The sequence below is a fragment of the Alexandromys fortis genome, unplaced genomic scaffold (assembly GCF_014885135.2).
Source record: "Alexandromys fortis isolate MF-2015 unplaced genomic scaffold, M_Fortis_MF-2015_v1.1 scaffold_41, whole genome shotgun sequence".
Classification (NCBI taxonomy): Eukaryota; Metazoa; Chordata; class Mammalia; order Rodentia; family Cricetidae; genus Alexandromys; species Alexandromys fortis.
The window spans coordinates 1,325,070-1,341,157 of NW_026067923.1; the positions used below are offsets into that span (position 1 = coordinate 1,325,070).

Below are 16,088 nucleotides of genomic sequence, written 5' to 3' on the forward strand. Positions count from 1 at the left end.
ACAACAACAAAGATGTTCTATGTATTTGCATGGATCTCCTGCTTGCCCTTCTTATGACCCATTATTTCCCAGTGTGTGTTGTGAAGTAGGACAAATCTAGCCAACCCAGTGAATACACACGGTGTACTCTGGGAAGCTAGAATACATACAGTGTACCCGGGGAAGCTAGAATACATACAGAGTACATACAGTGTACCTGGGGAAGCTAGAATACATACAGAGTACATACAGTATATTCTGGGAAGCTAGAATATATACAGTGTACCTGGGGAAGCTAGAGTACATACAGAGTACATACAGTGTACTCGGGGAAGCTAGAATACATACAGAGTACATACAGTGTACCTGGGGAAGCTATCACAAGCACAGTGATGTCATCAGCCAGTGCTCCAGGTGGCACCAGCAATGTGTGGTAGTGTGCACCTGAGCGACTTGATGATCTCCGTGACTACGGTTTGGGGAAGGAAACAGACAGTCTTCTAACATTTGTCCCCTTCTTGTCTTTGCAGAGTATGAGTTGGAAGTAAAGAGGGTGCAGGACATTCTTTCGGGAATAGAGAAACCACAGGTATGTCTTCTGGACCTCTCGGCAAGAACAGCATGTTCTTAAGTGTTCCCAGGGTGCTTGTCTTTTTGCTACACCATCAGTAAGCAGAAGGACCCCTTTCCATTGCAAATATAATAAGTTTGAGACAGTAGTCAGTTATTAATGGATCGTGAAAATCTAGAACGGGATTCTTTGTAGCCACCCACTGAACCACTACCTTAGTGCTGATGTTCTGAATTCGGTTAGAAGCATCTAGATTTTTGTGGGTCTACAGAACAGTTTGTTTTCGGTAATTTCTTTTCACCTTTGTAAAGGGAGGAAGAATACATTTTGAAAGCCTCAGAGGTCGCAGATATCTCCCTGGGTAGATTTCAGAGCCGTGTTTCTATACTGGAGGACGTTGGGTGCCATGGCAAGGGAAGAGGGCAGGACTGGTGGTATGTTAGACTGCAGTTCTGTGTGCCAGGTGTTTTGAAATTCAGCTAGAAATTTATAATGTTGATTCAACCTTTTTGTCCGAGCTAGAGCCAATGTTTTGGGAGTGTTTTTCTGGCTGAATTGGAAAATCTTGATTCTTGGTCTGTTACAAAGACAAAATTTAAGGGCAGACTCCAAATTGACCTCAGGCTCATCTGCACTAAACCAAGGAGCATGGTTATGTTGGGGGGTGACATTATAGGGCATTTGTCAGGGACTTTGGTGAGATTTGAGACATTTGAACTCACTCTGGGCACGCAGTGGTCTTTGGTATTTCCCAGGCGAAGTTGCTAAGTAGTTAGGGCTGCATTTGCAGACTGGTCCAGGTTTCCAGGTGAGTTGGAAAGAGGATAGGCTGAGGGAGTGGGGCGGGGGGGGGGGGGTGCCTCGGCTGCCGCAGCTTCAGGTCCCTCCGGGCTCGCTGGTCCTGCGTTTGGAGGGGGCGGGGCGGGGAGGGGGTCTGGGGGGGGGGGGGGGGGGGGGGGGGGGGGGGGGGGGGGGGGGGGGGGGGGGGGGGGGGAGTTTTGGGAACCTTCCCACTCCTCATAGTCCACAGGATGGGTAGGATGGGGTCCAGGAGTCAGAATTAGGTGGTTGTGTCCAGTGTGGCAAGAAGGGCCAGATATTAAGTCCATTCTGAAAATAAATGGATTCATTGATTACCTATTTGATACCAAAAGTAGCTGGGCTTTTAGCTTCAGTGCATCTCTTCAACAGCTTCCCCAGTTGCTGCCCTTGCCACTAGGTGGGTGGTCCTTGTGGTCTATAGAACCTGGTGGGGCCTGCAGTCCCACTGTAGCCTGGATGTCATGGTCTGTGGTACCTCTGGTGGGGTCTGTAGCCTCACTGTGACCTGGATGTCATGGTCTGTAGTACCTGGTGGGGCCTGCAGTCTCACTGTGACCTGGATGTATTCTTGCCGTTGCTTAGAACACATTGCACTCAAGGGTATTTCTGAAGGTATCTGCACTTCCATTAGGGCACACTCATCTTAGGCTCCTTTTGTGTTTTCCTGGCCGTTCCTGGACATATTAGGTCTGTCTCACTTGCAGAACATCCAGAAAAATGAATATAGCACACAGTTGGAAGTGTCTGGTAGACTCAGTGCTGTGGAAAGAGGAGGACCAAGAGCAGAAATGGGAAACTGTAACATAGAGATGGAAGTCCACACTGTAGACACAGATGGGGGCTAGAAGTAAAGAGCAGGGAGGTTAGAAAAGGAGATGACTCAGCGGGCAGATGTGTGGTGTACAAACATGAGGACCCGAGCTTGGATCTCAGCACCCACATCAAAAAAAAAACCAACCAAACAAACAAACAAAAACCCAAGTGTGAGAGAACACCTGTAATCTAAGCAGAGAGGGCCAGAGAGGAGTGGTTCCCAGGGCTTGGTTATGTCAGGTGCAGCTGAAACAGTGAGCCCAGACTCGGTGAGAGAACCTGTCTCAGAACGTAGGCCCAGGGCCTGAGAGGGGCTCAGCTAGTAAGAGTTCGGATTGCTCTTGCGTAGGACCCAGTGGCTTCTCAGACTGAGGCGGGTGGTGGGGAGTTCTGCTGGTACATGTCCCTTCGTCCTGGTCGACGGCCTCTGCTGGCTAACAGCTGCTCATTCCCTGCCCAGTTAGGTATTTGTATAGTTTTCTCACCTTATCTTCTTTCTCTTGTCCCTTCTTTCTAAAGTTCTTTTGCATGATTGTCCGTAGTCTTTGTGCCCCTCAGACCTAGCTGTCACTGTCCCTGACACACACTGAACCCTTGACAGTTGTTGCTGAAGAAATGTCTGCCAGACATACCTGGATTCTGGTGGGTAGGATAGATGTCTCCAGACTGGCCAGTGTGGAGGAAGGCAGGGACAGAAGATGTCACAGTGCCAGGCAGCAGCTAGGAGGAAGGGACCCATGTAGGTTTGTACCCAGTATGGCTGTTACCTGTCTTCCTGACCTTAGCCAAGGTTTAGCTCCTTCCTGATATTAATTGAAGTGCCTCAATATCTTCATCTTTTAAAGTTAATGTGATAAAGACAGCATGGGGATCTGAGAAGAGAGTTATATGCTGTGTTAGAATACTTAGAAGAGGCTTTCCTTATAGTTCGCAGCATGTAGCTAGGCAAGAGGCAGCTCCATACTGCATTCAGAGATGAGGAGGGCACCAGGCACCCCACAGATGAAAAATCCAGGCTGCAAGAGAAGGTTGAGCCATAAATTGAAGAGCAATTCTTTATCCTTGTCCCCTTCAGCTACCTCTTATACCAACTCTAAATGAAAAACAATGCTTTTTCTTTGAGATTACTGTCAAGTGTCATCTGGGGCTTGCAGACCCCAGTCATCTTTCTGTAACTTTAGGCACCCCAAATTAAGTGAGTCACTTACTGTCCCCTAAAAGAGACTCAAATAGCTGGCCAGTTTCATAAAGCCTGTCTGCTGACGCACTTGGGTGCCTTGCGGACTTGGCTGTCATGGCCGCTGCCCTATCCGAGGTGGGAACTCTATGCTGCCCTCTGTGATTTAGGAGTTAGCAGACTCACTGGTTGGATCCTCTCAGATGGTGGTGCTCAGTGCAGCCCCCATGTCCTGGTGGGCTGCTGGCTTTCAGGACCTATTGGCGGCAGACAATCTGCTGTGTTTGTGTGTCGTTTCCATTGGCCAGTGTTTAGTTTGAAGAAACAGTTGATTGGTCAATGCTTACTTGAGAGATGTCTGGGAACAGCTGCCATGCACAGCACATTGGAGCCCAGAGTTGAGGATTTGTGTCCATCATTTATCCTTTTCCTCCTGTGTAGTTTTTTGCTTTATTTATCATGAAGGCTGCTGCAGTAGTCAAGCCAGCATTTCTGTGGAAATATTTCCTTAGGATAGTACTTCACCAGATTGGAGGGCCTCCCACAGAACTAAATTCTGAGAATAAAATAATACATTTTTACTGGCTAATTTAGACACTGAGCAGAAGGGGCAGAGAGGAAGGATGTAAGGATGGCTACAAGTTGACACACTTTACAGCTCACACCCACACCCACTCCCCAGTTAGAATCTGCACTGTGAAATAGGTCGGAAAGTCCAAGTTCTGGCAGTGAGCCCTTCAGAAGTAGACAATAGTTCCCTAAGCCCGTGAGGCATTTTTAAATGGTTAACCAATTCCTATGCAGACTCACTCATCCACTTCCCAAAGACCCTTTGACATCAGTTACCTATGTTACCAGAACTAACAATCAGCCCTTCTATCACTGCTTCTAAAGGCATTGACTTCTAGTGGTTCCGAGGTCCATCCAACTGTTACACTTCCAGAGATGCTCTGTAGCCATGGAGACTGCAGTGAACAAAAGAGCAGCATCCTGGGCTGCCCCGGTGATCAGCACTGCTGAGAAAGTTTTCACAAAGAGAGAAGTTGGCAAAGTGAAGTTCATGGCCACATGCTGTAACCAGACATAGGCTTGACCCCCACCCCCCAGTCCCATCTCACCTTACCAGACCCACTGACATAAACACATCTGGGGCTGAGGATTGACCCCCCGGGTGGCATTGTCTTCAAAGACAAAAACTAGTTTCCTGGAGTCCTTGTTGAGGTAGTAGTGACTTGTAAGTCCAAAGAGAGGCCCAGCACTCCACTGGCCCTCACAGCTTAAGGGAGGAATTCATAGGAACTTCTATCCTTAGGAAGCATGCTACATTCCCAGTGTGCACTTGTGTTGGGAAAGCCCTTGGCTAGGTTGCAGGTTCACAGGTACTCACATCTCAAGACTACTAGGGAGAAGTAAACATTATTTGCTGTTCCATCTAGCATCGCATGTCTCTGCTCATTCAAATAGCTTAAGTCTTCGAGGAGGAAAGTGTGTTTGTAGCAGTTGCTAGGAGGTGTGAACTTTGAAGGGTGTGAATTTATGAATGAGTGCTTGGTATCTGAAAGCTGGCTTTGACCAGACTATTCTGAGGTGTGTAGTTCACACCACCAATCCTAGTGTCAGTCTTACTACCCACCTGGTGCAAGGAATGGTGCAAGGCTGTGTAAATAACCAATAGGTCAGGGTTACTCACGCAGGGGTGTGGGAGAATTCAGCATGTGCCCTGCTCTACATGGGAAACTGTCTGAAAAGCTAATTGAAGAAACCAGCTAACAAGAGATCAGTGTCCCAGCAGTGAAATGACCACACAGAAGACAGAACATGTGGCCAGAGCACACCCAGTGCACAGACTGTCCTGCTCTCTCCCCCATGTTCTTGTATTATCTACTTGTCTTGTTGCTGGGACAGAGTGTCTGAGAAAGCCAGCATGAGGGAGGAAGAGTTCACAGTGGCTCACACTTTGAAGTACGATAGCCCATCAAGGTGGGCTGTGTCGGTGGCAGGTGCATGAGGCCGCTGGTCAAGGTGCATTCCCAGCTGGAAAGCAGGGGTGAAGACTGGTGTTGTTACTCAGCTCATTTTCTCCTTTTTATCCAGCCTGGGACCCTGGCCCATTGATTGGTGCCACCCACATTCAGGGAGGTCGTCCCCCCACCTTGATGAATTTGATATCAACAATCCTTCGATAGGCAAACAGAAGCATGCTTATTCCTTTGTAGAGCCTATCTTAATTACACACTCCTCGGACTTGTGAGCCCAAAAACTGTCCTGATCATTTCTGTCCAGATGGGCCCTCTGTCCACAAGGGCACTGTGACAACTCATGCAGAAATAAAGGCAGCCTTTGACCTGCGTTTAGAAGTTTGTTAAGCCTAGGGCAGCAGGAGAGTACCTTGGAGGGTGTGGATGGTCATTCTGCAGATCAGAGGGAGTGGTGCACGCCTTTAATCCCAGCACTTGGGAGGCAGAGGCAGGTGGATCTCTGTGAGTTCAAGGCCAGCCTGGGCTACAGAGTGAGTTTTCAGGACAGCCAGGGGTGTTACACAGAGAAACCCTCCCTCTAAACAAAATAACAAAGAAACTGGATGTGCCATATTCTCTCTGATTTAGTTTTTACTCAGCAAACATTTGTTTAGCAGCTGCTGCTCATCAGTGACTATAACTTGGTTTTTCCTCCAAGGGCGCTAGATTCCCCAGGTTGCGGATGTAGTTAGTAGTGGTAGCAGCCCACACTGGGTTCCTTAGAACTCAGGTGTGGTACTGAGTGGAGCGCGTGAGAGACTTCGAGGCTAGTTGGTGGCAGAGAGGTGAAGTTCACCTGGGATCTCGAAGGATGCATGGGAATCTAGCTAATGTGCCGAGGTGTTGTGTCTGTATGGGACAGAGATTACACAGAAGGAATGTCTGCTGAAACTGAAGTAGGTAGCAGAGGGAAAAGCTGTGTTCAGCATTTATCTCCTTACCATTTGTGCTTTCAAATTATTGGAGTGTATAGATTTCCATAATTTATATCAATCAGATAGTGGCAAAAATAGGAGAAAACAATAGGCCTGCATGGTTGTGTGTGTCCCCCCCCCCCCCCCCCCGGACCTGAAATTGTCAGCTCTGAGGCCTCTGTGAACGCTGAGCTTTAGCGTTGAACTGATTCTCACTCCTTTGTTCATCCTAACGAGTTGTCCAGAGCAGGGCCCACGGTGTAGTCCTTAGAAATTAAAGTTTAGAAGTCTGTTGTTAGATTTGTATTAAAGAATTAAGCCTTGTGCATTAGGTTAAGTTTCTCTAGAAACAAGCATGAAAACAGAGTTGTATAATAGTTGTTTGGGAAGATAACTTAGAGAGCTTGAGATAGAGGGGCCGCTGAGGCCAGGCAGGGAAGGCAGCCAAGGCTAGACTTGTTCTAAACTGAGCAGATCGGAGCTCTGGGCAGCAGAGTGTCCAGAGATGCCTGAGGAAAGCCTGGAACTAGAGCAGACCAAGCAGTGGTGAGAGGAGACTGGGAATCCATAGGACCTCAGGGTCTCGGTGGGGCCAGTGTTACCTCCACAGGGTAGGTCAACTCCCAGCGAAGCGTGAAGGCTTCTAGAATATATTTGTTTACCTTGAAGTTGTCAGGCACAGGAGGCCTGAGTGTGTGTCAGACTTCGTGAGCCTGCACATTGAAGATAGTGCTGCAGGAGCTGAGTGTCCTTTGGCCCTCAGGCCTTTGACAGAAGAGCAACAGATAAGACTTTCATTAAAATTAAAGTTGCCTCGGATTAACTTTTGTGTCGCTGTTAGTGATAACAAAGCCATAATTCAAGGCAACTGCGTTGAAGCGTGTAGAATGTATGTAGAATGCATGTAGACGCTTTAACCCGCCCTCCTTCTCTTTTCAGGTGTCAAACATCCAGGCAAGAGCAGTTGTGCTGTCCTGGGCACCCCCTGTCGGACTGTCCTGTGGGCCCCACGGTGGCCTTTCCTTCCCTTACAGCTATGAGGTCGCCTTATCAGACAAGGGACGAGATGGAAAATACAAGATCATTTACAGGTAGTGTGTGTTTCCACGCGGGTTTCATCGCTACTAAATTGCATCACTGAAAAGAAAAAATAGGAAATTTAGACTATACAAATGTCCTTTTAAGTCAGTAACTTTAAACATTAGTAATGACAGGGCTGAGGGGATAGCTCACTGGCAGAGAACTCGCCTACCATGCTTGAGGCCTTGGGTTCAACTCTCAGTACTGGAAAAAGGGATGGTAATTATAATGTTAGGAATTAATTAATTTTGTAATTATTGATCATAAATTAATATTATAGGGCTATGTGGTAAAAATAAATCTATAGTACTATTGCCAATATAGTATTAATAAAAATTTTCTACCAAGGTCTATCAGGACAAAAAGTGACTAAATTTTTCAGTTACTACATACATTAAGTGGCTATGAAGTGAATTATGTGAATAAAACCTCAGTCGGGTGCTCTGGTTCTTAATCATTTTATTCTGTTTTGAAAAGGCATACATTTAGACACAGTGGAAAAACATAGAGCCTCCACGTCCTCACGCAGAAATTAGAGACAGGGAAGGCAGACTTGCTTTATTGCCCAGGCTGGCGAAGAACTCATGTGATCCTCGCCCCTCAGTGTCTCCAGGAGCTGGAGCTATTGGCATAGAGTATGGGTGTACACCGTTGCCCCCAGCTGGCTGCATCCTGTTGATGAGAGATGAACTCTGGTGCTAGCAGCTGGAGTCACGAGTACGCCCAGGAGCCTGGCAGGCGGTACAGTGCAGCATGGCTTGCGGTTGGAAGCCTGTCTCTGCTCAAAGGGAGCACTTGCCCCTCAGCTTCAGTTGTCAGGATTTGTTGATTCTTGGGGGATTTTTACTCTCCAAGAGATGCTAAAGCTCTCAATGCCTGTGTTGTTTTCCTCGTGTTGACCTAGTCCAGCAGATAACAAGACATTTTCAGTTGCAGTGCAGGTCGAGCTGCAGCTGTAGGCTAGGTGTGGTCATAGCTTCTGGCTTGAAACTTAACAGGAGCAGCTTTATTTGAGTTCAGACATCAGACATCAGGTATAAGAACGGATGCAGGCAGCTGTGCTCCGTCACTGACCTTTAACCCTCGTGTCTTCGCTAGCTGTGACTTTTTCTCTCTGTGTTTGTTCGCATGTGTTTCATCCATCGCAACCCTTTACCACTAAGTATTTCATGTTTTCTGAGCACAGGATGTTTTTGTAGATAACCATGTTGTAATTATCAATTTTATTAATACATGTCACCCCAGAACTTTCTTCTAACCCATTATCCTGATTCAATTTTGCCAGCTGACCCTATGAGTCTCTTATTTTGAAAGCCATGCCAGTGATTTATTCCTTCAGGACAGTGTCAGATAATACACTTTGCTCTCTAGTCTGTTTTAATGGGCCATTTCATCACTTTAAAGAGTGAGAAATAAGGTATGGACACACACGTACTTCAAAACATATTAAATCAGTGTTCTGCTGTGCAGTTCCCTTGCCTATCCTTAAATTTCCGATTATGCTGTCTCAGCAATCCTGCATTCTGTATTCCAGGTGCGTTCCCACAGCTGGCCTTTTGGCAACAATTAAACAGAAATGCCTTATTTTGGATGGGTTTTTCCTTTATCACTTAGGTTGAGCTCTTTTGGTCATAGAAGTGGTTTTACTTATGTCAGAGAACTGTTTTGGGGGGGATCTGGGATGAACTGCAAGTTCATTGGGGGAGGGGGCTATGCTGAGGGCATCAGGGTTTCTGTCAGGCTAAGTCTGGGAACCACCTTTGCCAGACAGCTGGCGTGTTTTCTTGCAGATCTACCTGTTTGTGTACATATTTGCTTTTATGTCTTGGTTTAGAAAGTCATTAAGACATTTAAAACTTAATCGACTTTGTATATTTTAGATCTGAGTGGTGTCACTCAAAAGACTCTGATTTTTAATTAAAAAAAAAACAAAAACAAAACAAAAACAAAAACAACTGACAACCACCAGATAAGGTTTGTGTCTGGGTTTTGGTGAATGCGATCTTAGCAGCACTTAAGTTACTGTTGACTAATAACCATGAAACCTAGTCCCAAAGCCTTTAAGACCAATGTTAAACTAACAAACATTTTGTTGTTGCAGTGGAGAAGAATTGGAATGTAACCTGAAAGATCTCAGGCCTGCCACTGATTACCACGTGAGGTGAGTTAGGAGCCAGCCCTGGCAGTAGCTGCAGAGCCCAGATGGCCACCATACATCCCGTGCCCTTCAGGGAGCTGGTGTTGAATGGGGCTTCCTCGTGGAGGGCGGGGCCAGAGCCGTGGTCATTTGTTCACTCTCTGTACACAGCAGAGCAGCTTTGAGGACCCAGCGCTCTTCTGTTTTGTTTGTTGTTTGGAGGAAGGGCCTCTGTAGCCAGGGATGACTTGAACTTCTGCTCTTCCAACCTCTGCTTCCCAAGTGCTGGGATTGCAGGTCTGGGCCACGACGCCCAGTTCACACAGTGTCCTCTTTCCAGTTCTTACTATTACCATTTCCATTGAGACCTACAGAAATCTTGGCACATAAATATTTTGTTCCTAAATTATGTGCTGAAGTTACGTGTAGACTTTCTTGTTACTGTGTCTTTAACGATGGAATTTCCTGGAGTTAATGTGCGGATCCCATCACTGCCTGCTCTTCCGAAGGTCCTGAGTTCAATTCCCAGCAACCACATGGTGGCTCACAACCATCTGTAGTGGGGTCTGGTGCCCTCTTGAGGAAGAAACCTGGTCAGTCGTCCTCATCAACTTAGACCATGAAACCCAACACAGACAAGTCCAACAGAACCGCCATATACGGGCTGCCCATGCCTGCTTCAGCATCGCAGGGCATGGATTTCATTCAGTTTCAGTGTGCAGAATAATGGGCCTCGTTGTGATATTTTTATTTATCCTTGCACTTTGTTCATTTTGTTCCCATCTCTTCTCACTGGCTCTCGTCCTCTGCCTCAGGTTTCCTGTGATTTTTCTGCTTGGATTTATCCTTCCCACAGATTGTCTGCTGTCTCTGCATAGCTCTTTTCCTGGCTTTCAGCTCTCTCACCCTGTATGAGGACCGAGGGGCTACAGGAAGCTTGGTTTTCTAAGTAGGGAGTTCCTCTCTGGAATCCCAGCCAAACTGCCGCCAATCAGTGGGGTTTCCTGGGACTAGGACATCCTCTGGGCCATGCCGCCAATCAGTGGGGTTTCCTGGGACCAGGACATCCTCTAGGCCAAGCTGTCAGTCATGTGCTGCTTTTATTAGCATTGCCACCTGAACCATGTACTGTGTGGAAAATTATATCCAAACTCATTTCATGTTTAAAAAAAGTTTTCTTTCTTATTTTTATAAACATACATGTGGTATTTCTGCAAATCTGTTCCACCGTGATGTTTCTGTTACTATTATAATTGAAGCAGAATACCTTTATGAAATGATGCATTGATTTATAAAACTTAGGTCTTTTTTAGAGTTTTATAAAGATAACAATTTTAATTAACTGATGTAATATTTTAAAAGAATCAATTTATAATTATCAAGGTATAATTAGTGCTTCCATTAGACATATACTATTACATGTTTAAATCTCGTTTTGTTTTGGTCTGTGGAAAGCTGTTTCAGTCCGTAAGGGAGATCCTGAAACACACATTAAACAGCCAGCCACCACAGCACGTGGTTGCAGTGTCAGTGGTAAGAAGTCTGGTCCCTGGGACTCCCTGCTAGCCTACCCCGCTAATGGGTGAACCCCAGCCTAGGAGAAACTGAGAGGTAAGATAGACAGCATTCCAGAGGAAAGGTGCCCGAGCTTGAGCTGCTGTCTACAGAAATACTCACACACACATGTGCACCTGCACACACATGCACCTCTACACACGTATTTTAAAGGAACGAAGAAAATCATGTAAAAAATACCATTGTAAGTACTCATGCTTGACTACACACACACACACACACACACACACACACACACATTTCTATAAATAAGCATTTAACCATCTGCAAACGTGTGCTCCAGGCATTGCTCAGAGGAGTGTCTCCGGAGTCCTTTAGTTGTCAGGGTTATAGTTAACATGGTGTTAAGATGGTTTCTACTGTGCGAACCTAGGACCCAGACCTTAGAGACTGTCTCTTGAGACGCCTGTGCCGACTGCAGGGCATGAGCCGCTGTCATCGCTGTCCTTGCCCCTTTTCTTTTGCCTGTGCTTCAATCTATAAAAAAAAATTCCAGCTTTGTTTCAAAAACAGGAACTACTATTTTTGTCAGTAGTAGCCCTGCGGGGAATTTGAATGACGGATAGACAGCAAGCCCACCACAAACTTGGCGGCACTTTTCAGTCACCAGTGTAGCAGTGTGCTCAGAAGTGACATAAGGGGATGACATTTCCCAGAAGAAAATGATGTGCTGAACCATTTCTAAAAGCCTGGTTAGCCAGCCCAGAGTGAAGTTATGAAATAGGTTCTGCTTCCGGGAGACTCTGGCTCTTAGGATGTTCCAGACGTGTGAAAAGGAGCTACGAGCCTGTTGGTGAAATTCTTGCAGCACCTGCTTCCTAAGTGTTTGCCTGGCATTGACATGGAACCTGTGGAACCCCAACACAGATCAGTTATGCAGGAAAATGTTCTGGTTTGGGAGGTGAAGTGCAAAAGAAAATCCAGCTGATTTATTTAACCCGAGAAAATTCTCCTGTGCTATAGATCTTCCCGTTACAGAACATTAGGGACTATTTAATCTATTTATTTATTTATTTGAAGGAAGGTTGTGCATGGAGATCAGAGGGCAGCTTGCAGAAATGGGTTCTCGCTATGACATGCGTTCCAGGGGTCAAACTCAGGTCATCAGGCTTGGCGGCAGGTCCTTTAACCACTGAGCCATCTTGCTGGCCCCTGGAATATTTAGTATATATGTCATTTTCAAAGATTTTACTTTTTATAGACATCATGGGTGAGAATGTAGCAAGCCTCTGTTACAATTATAATTAGTTACTGTTTATTTGCTGAACAGTTTTGTTTAATAAATCCTGATGTGATTAAATAATGTATCAATTTTTACTATCTGCAGCACATCAATGGTATGCTTTAAAATTAACCTCATTTTTCCTTAGCTTGTATGTGTGAAATCATTGAACTTCTCATTTAAACAGCTGTCCCCTTTTGGAGAGGGGTTTGCTGGAGATTAAGCCCAGGGCCCCATACATGCTGAGCGCATGCTCTTCCACCAGGGTCCACCCACCGAATTTAGCGGCCGCCACAGTTAAGGATGAGCAGTGTGACTTCATGTGGTGCATATAACCACCTCAGACTTTTACTTCATGTGGTGCATATAACCACCTCAGACTTCTACTTCTGCCCTCGGGTTCTTTTTCTGCCAAACTCTGTTTTATCAAACACCCTGAAGTCAGTATTAGAGATTATGTATTCCATTTTAAGATAATGTTACCGTCCTCACTGTGCCACTAAAACACAACAGTGATTCTTAGTATCTTCAAAACTGCAAGATTTCTCACTTTTCCTCGGGTGTCCTAAAAATGAAGGGTTTACTTTCTTTAAAGTTTGTTGTTAGGAAAATTCAGATGTAGCCTGAATATTTATTTGGTTAGTGGATCTCAAATTTCTTTAACTCCATAGAGTTTCCTTTAGGTCCTCATGACTGTATTGGGGTCATTTTGTGACCTGTGGAGTGTGCCGTACTCGCTTGAGATGACTGAGGTTTCCCTGTCCTCTGAGTTTCCAGGAAGGTGACAGTGACATATAGATAGATCTATACGTAGGTTCATATATGATGGCCTGTCCTCTTCACTTATCTTTTGTTTGTGCATCTTACTATACTATAGCAAGACTATAGTCTTACTATACAGCACAGGCTATAGTCTTACTATACAGCATAGGCTAGCCTAGAACTCATTTTGTAATTCATTGGTTTCTATTGATGTGATAAAACATGATGACCAAAAACTACTTCGAAAGCAATAAGTTTATTTCAGCTTTCCACAGTTTTTGGAGAGTGGGTGTCGTCCCAGGTATCCTGGAATTTGGCCTTGAACTCAAAAATCTATCTGTCCCCTCCCCTGGAGTGCTGGGGTTAAAGGCATGCACCTCCAGACCTGGCTCGAGGTTGAAACTCTTAGGCCACACTGAGGGAAGTCAAGGCAGGAACTCGAGACAGTAACCTGGAGGTGGGAGGAACTGAAGCAGAGGCCATGGAGAAAGCACCCCTATAGTTTGCACTCCTGGCTTGCTCAGCCTGTTTTCCTATGCGATCTAGGGACCACCTACCCAGGAATGGCACTGCCCACCATGAACTTTGATTATTAAGCAATGGGACCCTACTTTAATCATCAGGCAAGTTAATGTCCCACAGGCTTGTCTGTAAGTCAGTCTGATGATGGGATTTTCTCCACGAGGTTCCCTTTCCTCAAGTGACTCTAGCTTGTGTTACACTGACAGAAGACTGACTAGGTTAGTAGCTCAAGGCACCTTTGAACTCATGGTCATCCCACTTCGACCTCCTTCATGCAGGAATCAGGCCTGCACATAGTGCTCAGGTGCTGTGACCATGGACTGGGATACACAGCATCTGACTGTCTCCTATGTGGTGATCTCCATTTAAATCCTAAAATTCATAGGTACTGATATTTAAAGACACCAGCTCCCCCCATACACGTATCCTGGTCTAGGCACAACCTTACAACTTGCGTAGGAACATTGTGACATAAAGTTTAAGCTTGAACCCCACCATGTCTGCAACAATTCATTAAAGTTCATCCTGACATGTAGACGTGATCTTGGTGGGTCACTGCAGTTTGGTTTTGTGTTAAACTATTCATCTTACACTGTGCACAGAGGAACCTTTTCTCAGTTGGGCAGGGAGCAGTCTCATAACTGGTATCATTTCTTTGCCTCAAATGCTATGATGTCCTCCCAGAAGGCAAACAACACAAATACAAGGTGGATTCTTACATTGCCTAAAAAGGATCGGGTCTACATTTGTGCTTAGCGTTTTTGCTAAAACCAGGCACATGGGTTGAATGCTGAGCCAAGTGCTTCAGAGTGCAGAGAGAAAATCATTAGCCTTGGTGCTGTGCGTGGGCATTAAATATGCACGTGGATGGACTGTTCTGGAATGCCGTCTCTGTTGAATTGCAGAGAGGTGCATTTGGCAGTGGCCCGCAGGTTTCTCGGGAAACCCATCCGTATTTGTACGTAGATGTCCACGGTGCTCTGAGTAGTGCTGAGGTGTCTACAGTTGTTCTTCCGTGCATTCTCTGCAGCCTGTGGACTCTGATCGCTGCCTCACATGCCTTCCCGACAGCTCCTCGCTAGTGCACTTCTCACCTTTTCTAGACAGCCAGGCCACGCCTGTTGGCATTTAGAGTGTATATATGGAAGCCACTTTGGGAGTGAGGCTCCACTCTGTTACGCACATTGTCTTTTCCAGTCAGCAGAGTCACCTCCATTGTAGTGGGGCTGGGTGGGAAATGGCTGAATGAGATGGTTGTCGCTGTCCTTACTGGCCAGAGCGAGGCAAGGACAGGAGCGCAGTGTGCTCCTGTGTCAGGACTCTGCTCCGCTGTGGAGAGCCCAGGAAGCAGAGCCCTCATTTACTGACGCTCATTCTGCCTGTCCGTTTCCTTTGCAGGGTGTATGCCATGTACAATTCTGTCAAGGGGTCCTGCTCTGAGCCAGTCAGCTTCACCACCCACAGCTGTGCACCAGAGTGCCCCTTCCCTCCCAAGCTGGCGAACAGGAGCAGGAGTTCGCTCACCTTGCAGTGGAAGGTGAGTATAGGGCCAAGAACGCACTCCGGCTCATGGGAGGCAGTCAGCGGCTGTTCCAGACAGCCCGCTTGCACGGGGACTCGGGTTCCTGTGTAATCGCCACGTGAACCCAGTTAGGTGTATCAAAAGTTGGTGTTTGCATGGCAGACAGAGGCAGAGGAGGTGGAGGAAGGACCTGCAAGATCCAATATGAGCACCTTCTCAGGAACTTGGTAGATCTCCCAGCGCATCCTGGGTGGTATAAATACCTCCGTTTCATCACTCCCCTACTAGAGTTCATTTCTACGGTCATTTGGAAACTTCAGCATGCAATGTGTAGGTTTACAGATAAAGTAGGTTTGAGTTCTTAGAGCTTGTTCCTAAGATGAAATACTTAATAGTTAAAGCTTCCCAGAACATATTTTGTTCTATACTCCATTAAGACTTGATTAATTTTCACTAATTAGTCATTAGCTCAATCAGGATTCCTATTTTTAACAGCCTGAACCATGTAGTAGCTCTCATAAAATACAGTGTACTGTCTTAAAATAACCATTGCCTAGCAAGCGGTCTTAGGTGTGTCGCGTCTTTAAAGTTAACCTGTTAATCACAGTTTCATGTTTCCAAGCAAACAGATCATTGCATCCTTTCCAGTCATTATTTCTCTGTCTTGATATCTTAACATGTCATTAGAAACTGTCAGGTGGATGGAGGTGATGGAGGGCTATGGTCCAGAGAGTGGGGGTGAGAGGTTCCGGGAGAGAGAAGCGAGTGACAGCGTACATGTCGCCAGGCTTCTGTGTCCTGGTGTGTGTGGCCATGCGCTCATAGTCAGTGGCTGACATTGACTGTGTTGTTGGGACAAAGGCAAAATTGCAACTGGCTTAGACTCTGAACTTTTTTATTTTCCTTCCTGGCTTCCAGGGATAATCCAGGTCAGTGATTTCCCACCTTTTCAGAGTTTTAGCACCCAACAGCTC

The 16,088-nt window shown here is 46.1% G+C and overlaps 1 protein-coding gene across 3 annotated transcripts in view; it reads left to right on the plus strand.

Moving 5' to 3' along the window:
- Fndc3b (fibronectin type III domain containing 3B) overlaps positions 1-16,088 on the plus strand; it is a 278,725-nt gene that overhangs the window by 200,876 nt on the left and 61,761 nt on the right. For all 3 annotated transcript variants that reach the window (XM_050142069.1, XM_050142070.1, XM_050142071.1), the window contains exons 7-10: positions 510-568; positions 7,234-7,385; positions 9,476-9,535; positions 14,991-15,129. In XM_050142069.1, the coding sequence (XP_049998026.1) occupies positions 510-568; positions 7,234-7,385; positions 9,476-9,535; positions 14,991-15,129 (410 nt within the window). The remainder of the gene's footprint in view (positions 1-509; positions 569-7,233; positions 7,386-9,475; positions 9,536-14,990; positions 15,130-16,088) is intronic.